General features: G+C 36.8%; 1 protein-coding gene across 3 annotated transcripts in view; it reads right to left on the bottom strand.

The window, feature by feature from the left end:
• The window catches only part of blnk (B cell linker), a 29,086-nt gene that overhangs the window by 5,633 nt on the left and 6,634 nt on the right, over positions 1-16,819 (bottom strand). For all 3 annotated transcript variants that reach the window (XM_074646857.1, XM_074646856.1, XM_074646855.1), the window contains exons 3-10: positions 11,270-11,316; positions 5,559-5,624; positions 3,613-3,659; positions 1,583-1,620; positions 1,387-1,504; positions 993-1,096; positions 737-809; positions 553-636 (exon numbers count right to left, since the gene is read on the bottom strand). In XM_074646857.1, coding sequence (XP_074502958.1) covers positions 553-636; positions 737-809; positions 993-1,096; positions 1,387-1,504; positions 1,583-1,620; positions 3,613-3,659; positions 5,559-5,624; positions 11,270-11,316 — 577 coding nt within the window. The remainder of the gene's footprint in view (positions 1-552; positions 637-736; positions 810-992; positions 1,097-1,386; positions 1,505-1,582; positions 1,621-3,612; positions 3,660-5,558; positions 5,625-11,269; positions 11,317-16,819) is intronic.

Consider the following 16,819-nt stretch of genomic DNA (forward strand, 5'->3'; position numbering starts at 1 on the left):
CATTCTCATATCCCCATACCTCATTCCTCTTTCTGGTTCAGTTCTGCACTATTCTTGGAGATATTGTCACTTAATATTGTCTACTTTCATATGTCTACTTTCATATGTATATAGTACGCCCACTATATTTAATTTATTTATGTCATCACTTTTTATCTTACAACTTAGTGTCATTTTATCTTATCATTGTCTTTCTTATCTTATCTTATCTTATGCGACTACTGCTTTTATTGCAGAGTTGACCCGTTCTCTCATCCTATACATTTCAATGTACCATTGACCCTGTGTTAACCTGCATGTGACAAATAAAACTGAAACTTGAATACATGGTCCAGTGGACAACGACAAAAATGCAGTCAGGAGTGGGTTCACTCTTTTATATCATGCACCGTTTCTCCTCGTGTTACAAGTACATTGTCAGATGGTGTATTCAACACTGGGTTTGATTGTAAGGGAGTTGTGATGAGTAGACGTTATTAGGACCAATAGATCTAGAGGTTGACCCCCTTGTGAGCTAGTGTTGAGGTACAGCATGGGTATTGTTGTACCTACCAGGACTGGGTGGACGCTCTGGTGAAGGTTTCGGCAACATGGGACGGTCCCTCCCTGCTCTGCTCCCAGCATGCATCACAGGATCTGAGGAGAGGCGTGCAGATTACTATCAATATTATTATATCTTTATAGTCGTATCCTTGCAGCAGTAGTATCCATATTCATCACAAAATCTGTGTCATACTGGAAGGTGCATTCCCTGACGGCTCTACGTAGTTGTCGTCATCATTGCTGCAGTCTGGATCGATGTAGTCTTCCTGCAAAACAACAAACACAACATATTGTGAAAAACGGGGTCAGCTGTTCATACACTCACTGGGAGGTATTTAGCAATACTCAGGATATGGCGAAATTCTCCCAAGACACCATAATGTTTGTGGACATATCCGAGTGACAACAGGCCTGCAGTGCAGTATTCATGTGAGCTTTGGGTGCTTTACTTCATCGCTCTCCAGCTGGGTGGGCTCGGGGGGCAGCTCTCTGGAGGCTTTGCCTGGGCGGAGGGGCTTTCTGGGCGGCCGGTCGGGCTGGTTGCGGCGGTTATCTGGAAAAGGAGAAGCAGAAGCAGAAACAGGACATCAGCATTTGCATGAAGCGCCAGAATCTGAAGCCCTGTGAGTATTGTGGCTTTGACTCAACGGTGTGAAGGGGCGAAGTACACCTCCAGCTGGAAGAGAGAGATGACTGTAAAGGAGAAGCTATTGAAGATATAGAAACTGTGTGTGAACTAATGATGCCATGAAAATTAACACCCTGACAGATTTATTTTAGCCTTTTATGGTGACAAATAAGCGCTTATATAAACGGTTCTTCGTGTCAGATGACCGTACTGACCGAGATATTCCCCCGCTGGGAACGAAGTGGAGGGAGTTGTGGTGAAGGCTCTGTGGCTGGGAGGAGGCTCGTAGCTGTCGTCGTGGTCCTCATGTGGATCCTCATACGTGTCATTATCCTGGGAACAACACACTTGTAATGTTTCAAACAAACACCAGGTAAACACTTTAAATAATTCACATGATTCCCAACTTACATAATCAGGGTCAGACAGTTCAGCATCTTCCCTGTTATCTGTAAACACACACATTCATTACAAAGAGGGAGAAGTTAGCATGAGATGGAATTGAAATTGTAGATTTAAGAAAACCCAGCTACCTTAAAAAATATGAAATACCAGCGTTAGATTCACTGGAGCAGGTGTCAGAGCACATTTTCTAATTTTAGAGAGAAGCCGACTCTTGAGGAACCAGCGGATCGCGTCTCCTCACCTCTTGAACTATTGAATAATCTCTCCACAAGTGACTTTAATTGCTGTTTTTAGGACGCAATTTGAACAGAAGCGTCACATAATTAAGCACAGCGTGTTTCTCAGAACACCATCTGGAAACAGGTGCAGTGATGTCTACTTGTTTCCGCAGCTCAGTTGCAATATGTTTTTTAATTTTTAATTTTTTTAATTTGGACATTTCATGAGCGTGGAGGTTTCTATCAGGCTGGAGTTTAAGCACTGACATGAAACTGATCTCGTAGGTGTTTGTTCTGATGGAGAATTTAAGGCAAATCATGTGCTGATATGAAACTTGCACATGATTAGCTCAATATACAATATCATCTCCATGATTAGTGAAATAAGCTGAACATCTCTAAATCTAGGGGTGTAAAGTAACTTAGTACATTTACTGTACTTAATTACTTGTGCATTACTTGCGTATTTCAATGTTATGCTATACTTACTACATCTACTCCCCTACATTTCAAAAGGAAATACGTCAGTTGTTACTCAGTTACAATGATCTGACCACTGCTGTTGCTAGTTTTGCAAGATTTTGCAAACAAAATATATGATCAGTTTATAAAATATGATGCATAGATATAGATTAAACTACCCAAAAGTATATAAAGGAGTTCAAATTAACCGTGAAATGAAACATGTTAAAGGTCTCATATTGTAAAAAGTGAAATTTTCATATCTTTTATATTATAAAGCAGGTTTAAGTGCTATATAAATACTGTTAAACTATCAAAACGCTCAATATAAGGAGAAATACACACAGCTCGTATTCAGAAATTGTGCGTTTGAAACAAGCCGTTAGGATTTCTGTCCATTTGTGATGTCACAAGTAAACAATATATAGATCATGACACGGTTTTAAACATAGCATTCTAAATGTGTCCCAGTTTATTTCCTGTTGCAGTGGATGTAAATAACATCAGCTGATAGGAAGTAAACATGGACCCAAGCTGTTGCCTAGCAACGCAATTCCATTGCAATTCCGTTGAAATGCACTAAAATGGAGCGTTTCAGACTGAGCGTAAATACAGGCATATTCAGGCAGACAGTATGAGGAAAATTAAGTTTTTTTGAACATTACAGCATGTAAACATGTTCTAGTAGAAACATAAAATACAAGTATGAACCTGAAAATAAGCATGATATGGGACCTTTAATGCATCAGTAATAATATTCCTGTAATATACAGTCTATAGATTATATATATATTATAATATACTACTCTGTATAAGGGGCTGCTCTGCCCAACGGGGAGTGGTGGAAAGCAACAAAGTACATTTACTCAAGGACTATATATAAATATATATCTATAGACTGTATATTACAGGAATATTATTACTAATGCATTAACATGTTTATTTTCACAGTTAATTTGAACTCCTTTGTATATTTATATTTATATCCAGTTATATTTATATATTTAGGGTAGCTTAATCTATATCTATGCATCATATTTTATAAACTGAACATATATTTTGTATGCAAAATCTTGCAAAACTAGCAACTTATTCATTGTATACTCATTTATATATATATATATATATGTATGTATATATATATATATATATATATATACATACAGTATATATATAATGGGTTATCGTGTTAATCAAACGTGATCTCAATAATGAGATAGACTTGAATAAAGACATCTGTGCATCAGACACTCAGTACTACTGTGTTCAGTATCATGAGAGATTTTAATAACATCTTATTTTGTACCAGATGAGTTAATCTTCTTGTGGAACCAGAGACAAAGACTCAGTTCTTACCTCTGTAATCTCTCGCAGGTACTTTTGGAAGTGGTTTGCTCTTCAGTCTGCCATAGAGAGAGAGATATTAACATCTGCAGCAGGCAATGAATGACTTAACAGAACACATGATCCCCTTACTATTGCAGTTTTTCAAGCTTCTCTAAGTGTAAGTGCAATTGTCACAACTGTTTCACGGGACATCACAACTCTATTGCATGTCTGCAAAAGGCAGAAACTCACCCAAAACACTTCATTCATGCTTCAGAACCTAGTTATTGTGTCAGTAAATTGGCCAATGCCACCAAAATGAAACGTTGTTTTGTCATCGTGTGAGCCGCCCTGGTTACGCAAAGTGTTTTGATGTTTTTTCACCACGGCAGTCAACCCTGGAAATGTTTCTTATATACTCATCTCTGTTTGTTCTACTTTTTTGTCGCCACTGACAGCTTACCGTACGATACATGAATGTCAGTTTTGTCCAGCTGAATGCTGTTGTGTATCACACTGAGCTTTAGATTCCCATCGTTTATCGTTTACTGGCAAGTCAATAAGTCAAAAGTCAATAATATAGTGTACAATACGGTAGTACACAGAAAAAGGATATGAACATTTGTATGTATACAGTAAACTTATTTGCGTAGGAATTATGGCTGTCAAAGTTAACGCCACTAATTTCTTTAACACATTAACACAACTTGTGCTTTTTTAGGTTGTAGCGGGCTCAGTTTTAAAGCTCTATCAGCATCATATGAAACTAGAAAACCAAATGAATCCATTGGTACCAACCACGTCATACTAGCTTGTTGCGAAGGAGGTTAATTAACGCTACAAACTTGCGCTAAATTTTGGCGAGGGAAAACTGTCATGGCCATTTTCAAAGGGGTCCCTTGACCTCTGACCTCAAGATATGTGAATGAAAATGGGTTCTATGGGTACCCACGAGTCTCCCCTTTACAGACATGCCCACTTTATGATAATCACATGCAGTTTGGGTCAAGTCATAGTCAAGTCAGCACACTGACACACTGACAGCTGTTGTTGCCTGTTGGGCTGCAGTTTGCCATGTTATGATTTGAGCAAATTTTTTTATGCTAAATGCAGTACCTGTGAGGGTTTCTGGACAATATTTGTCATTGTTTTGTGTTGTTAATTGATTTCCAATAATAAATATATACATACATTTGCATAAAGCAAGCATATTTGTCCACTCCCATGTTGATAAGAGTATTAAATACTTGACAAATCTTCCTTTAAGGTACATTTTGAACTGATACAAAATGTGCGATTAATTTGATTAACTATTTTAATCGATTGTCAGCCCTAGAAGGAATGTGTTACATACTGTAAACATAAAATTCACCTTTGAGCTTTCATGTTAAGTCATATACAGTGAACAGAAAATTTTCCACAAATCTACATCAAAGCCAATAAAAAAAATGTACAGTAATTCAAGATATGAACTGAGATTTAAATGAGTCAAGTGGACCTGGTTGAGTAATGATACTATGACTTCTATTTGCATACATGCATCTCAGCAGACACCTGTGCTGTAAAACTGTGGAAGGTCTATATTTACATAATGTAGTTAGCAGACTGCTGTTGTGCATATTTACCAGACAGGACGAGAATGAATGGCTTCTGTAATACGTGTGTCATTACAGCATCTATGTGCCTTAAGGGGACTCATTTTAAGGAAAGGAAATCGAAACAACCATCTGTTTGAGTTATTTTTAGTATGTGGCTCTTACTCTTATTCCAACGGTTGTGAAAGAGGAATTTACGTTCTCCAATGATGCATATATACACCACAAACAGAGCATTTTTAGATCAGCCAGACTTCTCAGAGATTTGTCTTCTACTTATCAACAAGTCAAACTGATATATTCCCACAGTGTTTTTTTTATCCATGATAGTATGTGTAGTACTAAATGTGCAGCAAAGATGTTGAATTTTTAGAGACTGACCTTCTTAGTTTATTCAGTAAGCTGCCGTCATTTTTCTTGATGTCTTGTACGATCTTCTGAAGCTGCCTGGAAAACATAATGTGGCTTTGTCATTCAGAAACAAGTGTTCACAAAATGAATTATGCAGTATTATGAGCTGAGAGTGTAGTCATTGTTATTTTTCAGCTTTAAAGGGTACTTCAGAAAGACAGCTGCAGTGTTCACATCAATTAGTCACTCTTCATTTTCCCTTGAATTCTCTATTATATAATCTTTCTGACAAGGTTTTGCATTGCAGTTCTGATTTGTGTTAATGGTAAAAGCATCTATTTTTATACTAAAAACAAATGCTTACATTGACATGACAAGTTTGAACCCTTTTGTTCATAGCAGAGGAAAGTTAACAGATGTAACACAATGATTTTATGGACACTCTACTGCAAAAATGTACGAAGTTGTGGTTTAATTTTTGTCCAAAGTACCAAATATATAAACAGTCAGCAGTGGAAGAAGTACTTCGGTCTTTTACTTAAGTAAAAGTAGCAATACCGCAGTGTAAACATACTCAGTTACAAGAAAAAGTCCTGCATTCTAAATGTTACCTAAGTAAAAGTACAAAAGTATTAGCATCAAAATATACTAAAAGTACCAGAAATATTCATTATGCGGAATAATATGTATTATATTATTGGATTGTATTTATTGATGCATTAATGTGTTCATCACTTTAATGTTGCAGCAGGTAAAGGTGGAGCCATTTTACTGTATATACTTAATAATTAATTAATAATACATCATCATTTATTAGTTGGATTATAATTTGTATTAAGAATCGGAAATACTAATAGTAACTAGTAACTAATACTGTCAAAATATACTAAAAGTATCAAAAGTAAAAGTACTCACTATGCAGAATAATATGTATTATATTATTGGATTGTATTTATAGATGCATTAATGTGTTCATCACTTTAGTGTTGCAGCTGGTAAAGGTAAATCTAATTTATATACCTAATAATTACTTAATAATACATCATAATTTATTAGTTGGTTTATTATTTATATTAAGAATCAGAATCTACAAAGTAACTAACAGTCAAATAAGTGTAGGAGAGTAAAAAAGTTAAATATTTGCCTCTGAGATGTAGTGGAGTAGAAGTATAAAGTCACATAAAATGGAAATACTCAAGTAAAGTACAAATACCTCAACATTGTACTTAAGCACAGTACTTGAGTAAATGTACTTAGTTACATTTAACCACTGTAGACAGTTTTATATACATTAAAAAGCATAAGCAAAAACTGATATTAGGAAGCAAGAACTCAAATAAAACTGATCTTCTTACCGAATCTTTGCTGTAGCAGGAGCAGCGAGTTTACCCAACGTATCCATATTCACGTTTAACATTTTTGGGCCTTGTGTATTAAAGTGTGTGCCGTCAGATTGTTCGCCGAAATGTAAATGAACACGACGTTTAGGCTGCAAGTCAAGTCTTTGTGTGAGAGGGGAGGAGGAGGGAAACCATTCTAACCAGCGTCTGTAGGGAAAAATCACTTCTCTTTTCCACTCCTCGTCTCTCGCTCACATACTCAACAAACACATTTCAGAGAACAAACCTCTTGCATCACATCTCCTCTGACCCTCTTCAAGTCCACTTCCTGATTTGCTGCTAATAACTACATCACCTGAATGAGATCACTAGTTGAAGTTAATGGGGACATGTTTTGTTTCTACCAAGGTCACACATGCACTTTCCAGTGTTTCACACACAAACCTCTTTATTGACTTTAATTTCTTAACACTCCTCTGCCAAGAGCTGTGACAAACTGTGTTTTAAAAGTTTCCTCACAAGAGATGTTATCATTAGTCATCGTTGGACACCTTTTCACAAATAATTAGCACGCGTTGGTGGGTGTGAGCGTGAAGTGGGAGCGTGTTAATCCATCACTATTTTTAGCTTTGAAGCAGGTGCAATGTCATGTATGGTGTGCCATGGAAAGTACAGTGTTGTCGTAGGGTGAGTAAAAATGCGACTTTCCTGTTAAACTGGCAGGAAGATGAGTGTGTGGGTGGTTACCAAAAAGGGGATTTCTTTGCTAAATAAATCTATGTTCTCTTCCTCTGATCACCGTCAACAACAGCAGAAAATGAGAAACCAGGGAGCTGCCTGTGGTGACAAATGTGCATCCAGAATTAAAAGACTTTTTATAAGTATAGTGTGTAGGATTTGGTGACATCTAGTCATGTGGTTGCAGATTGCAACCAACTGAGTACTCCTCCGCTCCCTTTGCAAGTATGCGGTAACGTGAGCCGCCAAGTGCAAAATCGTGTTAACGCCGTTCGCCTCACTCAGATGCCATCCTTGCCATAACTAGACTCGGTCAAACCCGAGTATATGGCTGGACTGTGTATGGTCAGTTGTGGCTAAATTGTTACACAAATACTCAGTGGTCTATAATGTTAAATCCAGTAAGTCTTACTTAAAGGTCCCATATTGTAAAAAGTGAGATTTTAATGTCCTTTATATTATAAAGCAGGTTTAAGTGATATGTAAATACTGTGAAAGTATCAAAACACTCAATCCATGGAGAAATACACACAGTCCGTATTCAGAAACTGTGCGTTTGAAACAAGCTGTTAGGATTTCTGTCCATTTGTGATGTCACAAATCTACAATATTTAGACCATTTCACAGTTTTAAACGTAAACATAATAAATGTGTCCCAGTTTATTTCCTGTTGCAGTGTATGTAAATAACATCCGCTGACAAGAAGTAAACATGGACCCAAACTGTTTCCTAGCAACCCAATTCCGTTGCCTTTTCGTTGAAATGCGCTAAAACGGAGTGTTTCAGACAGAGCATGAATACAAGTATCTTCCGACAGACTGTATGAGAAAAATAATGTGTTTTTTGAACATTAAAGCATGTAAACCTGTTCTAGTAGAAACCCAAAATACAAGTATGAACCTGAAAATGAGCATGATATGTCCCCTTTAAATGTACTGCAGTAGCATATCACGACATTGTAAAGCTGTATATGAAAATATAAGAGAGGACTACTAGCACCAGTGAGTGGAACCGCTGACACGCCCCCCTGAAAACGTAAACAAAGGACTGTTCCTGCCTTTTCATGTTGAAAGAGCAACGACCAACGAGGAAACTCCAACACTCGGCCGACCAACAATGTAACTTTATCACTCACTGTCACTCTGGCCCTCTGCAGTCCAGCCAATAACACTACTTTAAGAGCAACGGAAGTCAGACGGCGGCTGGCGGTACCACAGTTTTGATCTCTGCGGCTCACGTTACCACAGTTTCACAAGAGCGTCTGGGAACCATGGTGGCCTTCAGGTAACATATAACCATGAAAGGCTCTCTCTAGTCAATGTTTGGTTTGTCCGTTCTGGGCTACTGTAGAAACATGGCGGAAACACATTCTTAGTTTCAGCTGATTATACACTAATGAAAACATATGAATATTATATTGCATTTTTACTAATAGATCCCCTGAAATGTCACGCACTGTTCCTTTAAGGAACCAGCTGTGTGTGATTCATGATGACAAAAAGTCTTTAGACAGCCTTTGGTCACCATGTGGTCTGGAGATTGATGTGAAACTGCTGGGGACATTTATATACTGATGGGAAATTTTAATTTCTGTCACTTGACCAGGTGTTTTCCAGTTGATTCACTTTACAGAGCTGCACTGCATGGTTGCATTGGTTTATTCCTGGCTATGTGAGATAGTAGAACATGTTGTGTTGTATACATACTGTAGTAACTGACCTGCTGTATGTGATGAACATTTCAAGTCAGTTCAGTAGCTGTCATATGTTTAGCAATGACTCAACATCCTGTGTAGGTTTTTAAATATACGTTTCCTACATTGTCTAAGAGGACCAGAGGATAACAACTTTCCATGCTGCAGTAATAACATGTTACTTCCTGGTTCAACATGTTTATGAAAATGAACACATAAAAACAGGAACTCAAAGAGAAAAGCATGGGACTGACAATACCACATTGAAATTAGTCAATTCAGTTGAAATTGAAACTGCAATATCTGTGCAGAGTATACAAAAAAAAATACATTTCACTTGCTTGTTAACACCATTAGTGCTGAGATTAAAATTTAAATGAAAATGATTAAATTAAAGATTAAAAAATTAATAAATAAATAAAGTTGGTGTGCTCGAAAGCATAATCCACATACACATTTTTAAATGTTTTAATTGGTAGAGACTAGGCTATGGAAACTTAAAAATTAAAGTGTAAACATGGGAGTTTGGCCTTGAATTTTGTAATGATTTTAGCTCGTATTTAACCATAAATAAAAATCCTTTTTTTTCCAGACACAAAGATGTATCATTTTATTTAGTTTTTTAATTTATTGTTGAATTTTTTAATTATATATCAATTATAAATATTAAAATAAAAAAATTTAAAATAAAATTGATATGCACATATTGCACATTAAGTTTCAGTTTGACTGATTTCACTTAATCACTAATATTGTCAGGCATGTTATTATGAGATACACACACACACACACACACACACACGCGCACACACACACACACACACACACACACACACACACACACACACACACACACACACACACACACACACACACACACACAGGACAAGGATACATAAACAGGAACATATCTCACAAACAAACAAACGAACATGTAGACAAATGAGCAGGTGCAGTCAGAAAGGCAGACAAAACTCTGCATCTACATCCGCACCCGCACATACACACAAACACCTGCAAACACACACGGACACATATTACTGTAAACACAATTCTATGTCATTTAATAAGTATGTAGGTAGGGTTGTAATGGTATGAGATTTTCACGGTATGATAACCATCTCAGAATATATCACAGTTTCACGGTATATGGGATTACACTGTTATTATTATTATTATTATTATTATTACTAGTAGTAGTAGTAGTATCAGTTACAATGACCCTTAAAGGAATGAGAACATAATTATAATAAACTGAAATAAAGTGACAAAAAATTGCTTGTAACTATAACGTGTTGTTATATTACTAAAGAATGTTAGTTTACATGTTAGAGTACTATAGCATACTAAATTAAGTACTAAATGAAAAATAAATAAAAAAGATAAAATAAATAAAATAAATAAAATAAATAAAATAAATAAAATAAATAAAGTAAATAAAATAAATAAAAATAAGTAAAATAAATAACATCAGCTGTGATCTTTTAAAATAATGTCCTATGATTATTAACAATTACCATATACTGTAGGTGTGCGACAGCACAGCCAGGCTGCTTCTGTCTTCACACACTCATTTATGTCAGTTTTTTTCAATACCATAGATAAGCAAATGTACACGGTATGATAACTGTCAACTTTAATACCACAGTATATCTTATTACTGGTATACCGTTACAACCCTACATGTAGGTTTTTACTATATACTATACTAAAAAGCATTACCTCCAGTATCCTGTCTCTTGGAATTCATTGTTTTATAATAATAATAATCATAATAATAATAATCATAATAATAATAATAATAAACTGACTATCCCATTGGATATGAAGAGTATGCAATGTTTTACTCTCATGACAACCATCAAAATGGAGGTAAGAGGAGCAGTAAATGTGAGGAGGGAGGAAAAGGTGTGAAGAGAGGAAGGTGAGATGTGGGTGTTTGATGACAGCGGTTCAACGGTGTTACTTACGGTCGCTGGATGAGACTAAACTTGCTCATGTCAGCGTCAGACAGGTTCTGTGAAAACATCACAGAAATCAATGTAATACCGTGACAAGTGAAAATGAAAGAGTTCTCAAATGACTGTGATTTCTTACAGCAGAAGTGATAATACAAGTGTGTCACCTTCGCTGAATACATGCACTTAACCATGTCAATGTATGAAGGCTGCAACACAAATACATTCCTGGTCGTGCATCAGCTCTTAGCTAACAGGAGATGGCAGCACCTCACTGTAAGGGCCACTCCATCAGCACTGTTTGTTTTTCTCATGAAACCCCCATGTTAAACCAAAAGAGGAAGAGAAACCACTTTATTAGTACGAACTGTACGTACTGTACAGCATGGGAGCTGCACTGTCAGATATGGTCACCAACATTACATAAATGCATTTTATCTTACAATTGTCAGTATTGCTGGTCAGATACTGCAGCAATAGAGAAGCTGCTGGGGTGTGGTGCCTTTAATAATGGCTCAAAGACAACATGAGATTAAAATCAAAATAACTGAAAACTGATTATCACTGAAGTAATTTCTCATGCAAAAATGGCAGAAAATCCTGTTTTCAGCCTCTCAAATATGGAGATTTCCTGCTTTTCTCTGTTTTATATTATATTAAAGAGAATATCTTTGGGTTTTGGACTGACAAACCCAAAGATATTCATCATCATCATCACATTGTCAAAGTTAACGCGATAATAATGCGTCAGCAAAACTTTTTTTTAACGCCGCTAATTTCCTTAACCCATTAACGCAACTTGTGATTTCTAAGTTGTAGCGGGCTCAGTTTTAAAGTTAGAGTGAAGTAGCTGGTATCATATGAAACTAGGAAACCTAAAGAATCCATTGGTACCAACCATGTCATACTAGCTTGTCACGAAGGAGGCTAAATAACGCTCCAAACTTGTGCTAAATTTTGGCAAGGAAAAACTGTTATGGGCATTTTCAAAGGGGTCCCTTGACCTCTGACCTCAAGATATGTGAATGAAAATGGGTTCTATGGGTACCCACGAGTCTCCCCTTTACAGACATGCCCACTTTATGATAATCACATGCAGTTTGGGGCAAGTCATAGTCAAGTCAGCACACTGACACACTCACAGCTGGTGTTGCCTGTTGGGCTGCAGTTTGCCATGTTATGATTTGAGCATTTTTGTTATGCTAAATGCAGTACCTGTGAGGGTTTCTGGACCATATTTGTTATTGTTTTGTGTTGTTAATTGATTTCCAGTAATAAATATATACATACATTCGTATAAAGCAAGCATATTTGTCCACTCCCATGTTGATAAGAATATTAAATACTTGACAAACCTCCCTTTAAGGTACATTTTTAACAGATAAAAAATGCGAGATTAAATATTTAAATCAATTGAGAGCCCTAATTTAAAGACATCACATTGAACATTGAGAAACTGTGATGGCCATTTTTCACTATTTTTCTGACATTTTTATAAACCAAACAATTAATCGATTAATGAATGACATAGAACTGACAAACATAATCTCTAAATAAATAAAGATAAAAAGATGTGTTGCTGTTGCCTAGTTTCCCTTGTGTGAATTGAAACAGCTGACCTTCAAGTGAAGAGCTTGCTCCCGTAACTAAAAACCCACCACCATATTACACACAATTTCCTAAATCACCAAGCATTTGAAAAAGTTTATCCGGTTGCCCGCTGCTGCATTGGGATTTTGTGTTGCATTTAACGTCTGCTTTGCAGTATAAGGCAATTGTGATGCGCAAATGAAAGGAAATGATTACCATAAAATATGCAACAAAATCCCGCTAAATTATGTATTCCCCACTTCATTCATAATTCATTGCTCTGGGTCGTTACTCGCTCTGTCTCGTTTCTGTTTTATGTTTGTCGTAATGCGATGAAGATCCATGACAGCAAATGTTTGTGAAAATTTGGATGTTTTGCGTTGAAGTTTGTTAGGTGTCAAATGAACAAACAGAGAGAGGCTTGTGATAAGAAGGTATGAGGTATGAGTCTAATATGGCTAGTTAATTTACACATGAATAATGTATGGAAGCCCTTTATCTGCAGACTCTCCTGTGAAACAAGTGTAATGATATACTGTTAAGATGCATACAGTTGATTAAATAGTAGTTTTTCAAAGCTGCTTGTGATTCGATAATGTAGCTCACATATAGCGAGTGAATATGGGAATGTAGGTGCAACAAAAGCATTACCTCTAGCAGAATAGTAGAGTGAAGCCCTTTAAGCAGAGCTTGTGATTTAATCATTTGTAAATCAGAGAGCGAGATCACTTAATATGAAAGGCTTTACCTCCTTCAAAGAACTGAACCTTGGCCCCACAGATACACACTTGATCGTCCCACTGGCTTACAGGAGAATATCGCTATAAAATCAGACTTAGCCTTTTGACACAGAATAAAATATCAAATAGTCCGCCCCAGTGGATACTCAGACGCTGCTCCGACATTGAATTATTTATAGGAGCGTCTGAGCTTGTTCAAATGAGACACAACAGCTCGACAAGCCGCAGCCTCTCCTTTGTACTGAGCAATGACATCTTAAGTTTTTACACGATTTTATAACGTACATATAGACCAATAATGAGCATATGTGAACAGAGACTATGGTCTCCGTGGAACTATCTTTCTCAAGCTGGAATTCTTGTTTTCAATGATTTGTGTGTGCGCGCCAAATTTTTGAGTTTAAGATTATTTGAATGAGTACTCTATTGATCCTCGTAGATATATTTTTTCTATTCTCTTTAAAGCCAACATATGTAGAATATTCAAATATCAGACATTGACACCATTTGGTGGTTGTATTCGCAGGGCTACAAGTCTACAGTTAAACGTTAAGCGTTTTTTACGGATTGCCTCGCTTCCCAGCATTGTGGACGCTTGATGGGGTGTCACTAGACACTATGCACCTGATTGGATGAACGCTTTCCCTCGTGGGCTGCTGCTCTTAGCTTTCAAATGGAACCAACATGGCGGCTCGTTTGGAAAATTTCTTCTCTTATTCCATGAAAATAGTTCACCGAAATGTGTTTCTGAAAACATTTTATGTGAGAAATAAGCCATGCAGGAGCTGAATATATCTTTATTTTGGAACGACAACGCTTAGTTTAAAAGTTTCTAGGGAGTTTCCAGAGGTGGCGAGTTGCCTCGGACGCCTGTGTTTTGCACAAAGTAGCCTAGACCTCAACTTTATGCAAATAAGGAGCGGGCGATGTGACGCCCCGTCTCTCGAATTGCACCGCCACGCTACCACACTAGCATTGCACGGCTGCTTACATACACAATGAATGGGAAGTGTGGAAAGGATGGAGCCTGTGGACACGTACCTTAACAATGCTAACATGCTGTTTCTTAGCAAGTATAATGTTTATCATGTTCACCATCTTAGTTTAGCGTTTCAAGCTGGTTGTAATATCTGTAAAACACTGAAATGTCAACAGTCTCTACCAAATTGTCCCGGTTTTCACCACAATTAAAATAATAATATTATACTTGTTTTCAGTGCTTACAGAGACATTTATTACCAACTCATTATCACCCATAATGCACCACACGTCTGAATTCAGCACTGATTTGTCTGTATGAGTCGTTGTCAAGGCTGTTGCTATGATGCCAGCGGCTCTTTACACTAATGGTTAGCTGTCATGCCAAAGAGAAAGTTGGTCTTTTCTAAAGAGCTCCAGGAGGCTACTCCTTCCTTTGTGAAGTATTAAGACGGCCAGATATCAATACACAATATCTGGCAGAGGATGTGTCACAGTCGGCCATTTAGCTGGCAGCCTGCTCTTGTGCACACCGGCAAATACATTGTGTTTTGTTTTAAATGGTATCTGACAATCGATAAATATGTTATATTACACCAATGCAATTTCTGTGATGTGTTGTGTTTACTAGTTATTATATCGTTTTCAAATAAACTATATTTTGGTGGATTTTGGGAGACAAAACATAATTTTTCGTCTGCTGAGGCGCTGTCCGTGGCCTTGGTGCATACATGCAACAATACAGTATACTTAAAGGGTCCCGGTTTGAGGGTCTGAAAATATGGTCACAAAATTAGTATTAAACACAAAGTACAGCTAAGGCTACTGGAAATAGTTTTGCAGATATTTCAAAACCAAAATATTGGACAAACAAATACAAATGTGACCTGCTGCTGGCGCTGGATAACAAGTCAGGATCTCACCAGACTCATTAGGATTCATCCTTTAGGTACCATGAATCTATATACAAAATGTGACACCAATTCATCCAATAATTGTAGAGATATTTCAGTCTGGACTGAAGTGGTGGACCAACATTGCCATCCCTAGCGCTGCGCTACTAGCATGGCTACAATAAAAGACATTTGGGGTGGATATAGATTGACGAAATCGTTTCTTTTGTCTAAAATGATGCCATCATCATTATGTTAAAAATACAATAATTATGTAAAATTCTACATGTAGCAGCTTTAAATCAAACAACCTACTGTAATATACTCCATATGCTAAACATTAGCATATTCGCAATGGATAGATCTATGTCCTCGAGGTTCAAAGATGTCTTTGCTGTCAGACATCTCTGCAGATGTTGGGTAAGATGACCTCAGGCCCAAACAACAAAAAAGCTGCCAAAGTTTAAAGCACATAACTACAACTACCCACATTTTGCAGCTCTTTCTGTCTGTTCTGTTGGGGTTAAATCTCAGTACAGAACAGACACATGTGCCTGGCTGTCTGCGTCTGTGCTGCTGGCGTGGCAAACAGCACGTGGAGGTGTTGACGCGTGGTGGAACATTTGTTAAAGCTTTCCTTTGAAATGAGTTCCATTTCACGACAGAGAGAGCAGCTTCGCAGCTACATGCCCACAAAATTAGCTTTGGTTCTTTCACAGCAGCTGTGCAAAGTCTCATGACTGTCATTATGTGAGAGGCTTCCCACATGTTCACTAATCTACACCCAACGTAGCAAAATCACAAGTCTAACTCTGATTCTGGTTAAAGGTATTTTTCTCTCTTCTCAGTGGTTCTTAACCTTTTTCCTCAAGGGACCCCTTTTTCTATCATTGAGTAAACTGACGACCCCTGACTAAGTTACATATTTATGGATATTTTATATTATAGTCAATGCATAACAATAACAGTACAGAACTAAGTATTCTTTTCCTTTTTTTAGATATTTAAAAATGTTTTTTTGTATTTTGTTAATTATAATACAGCGGTTTTTAATATCAATGTTATATGGGTTCCTGTTTTTAATTTTCAACCCACCTGTGCTTTTATTTATGTTATTGTATATCTCTTCTCCTTTGTTTTATTTTATTAAATGCACAAATAATGAAGTAAAGAACTAAACAACTGATAAACTATACGATTAACCCAAATAATGAATGTAATAACTGCAGGAAGTTTGTGTAGAACGAGTGATTTGGATGAATTTTGAGATTCTTACCTATGAATATTGTATCAGAGATGAGCTTCCCTGTTATTTTTATTAACATTTAATACAATTATTTGTCTGTATTATGTATTTTTAA

Source organism: Sebastes fasciatus, chromosome 9 (assembly GCF_043250625.1).
Source record: "Sebastes fasciatus isolate fSebFas1 chromosome 9, fSebFas1.pri, whole genome shotgun sequence".
Lineage (NCBI taxonomy): Eukaryota > Metazoa > Chordata > Actinopteri > Perciformes > Sebastidae > Sebastes > Sebastes fasciatus.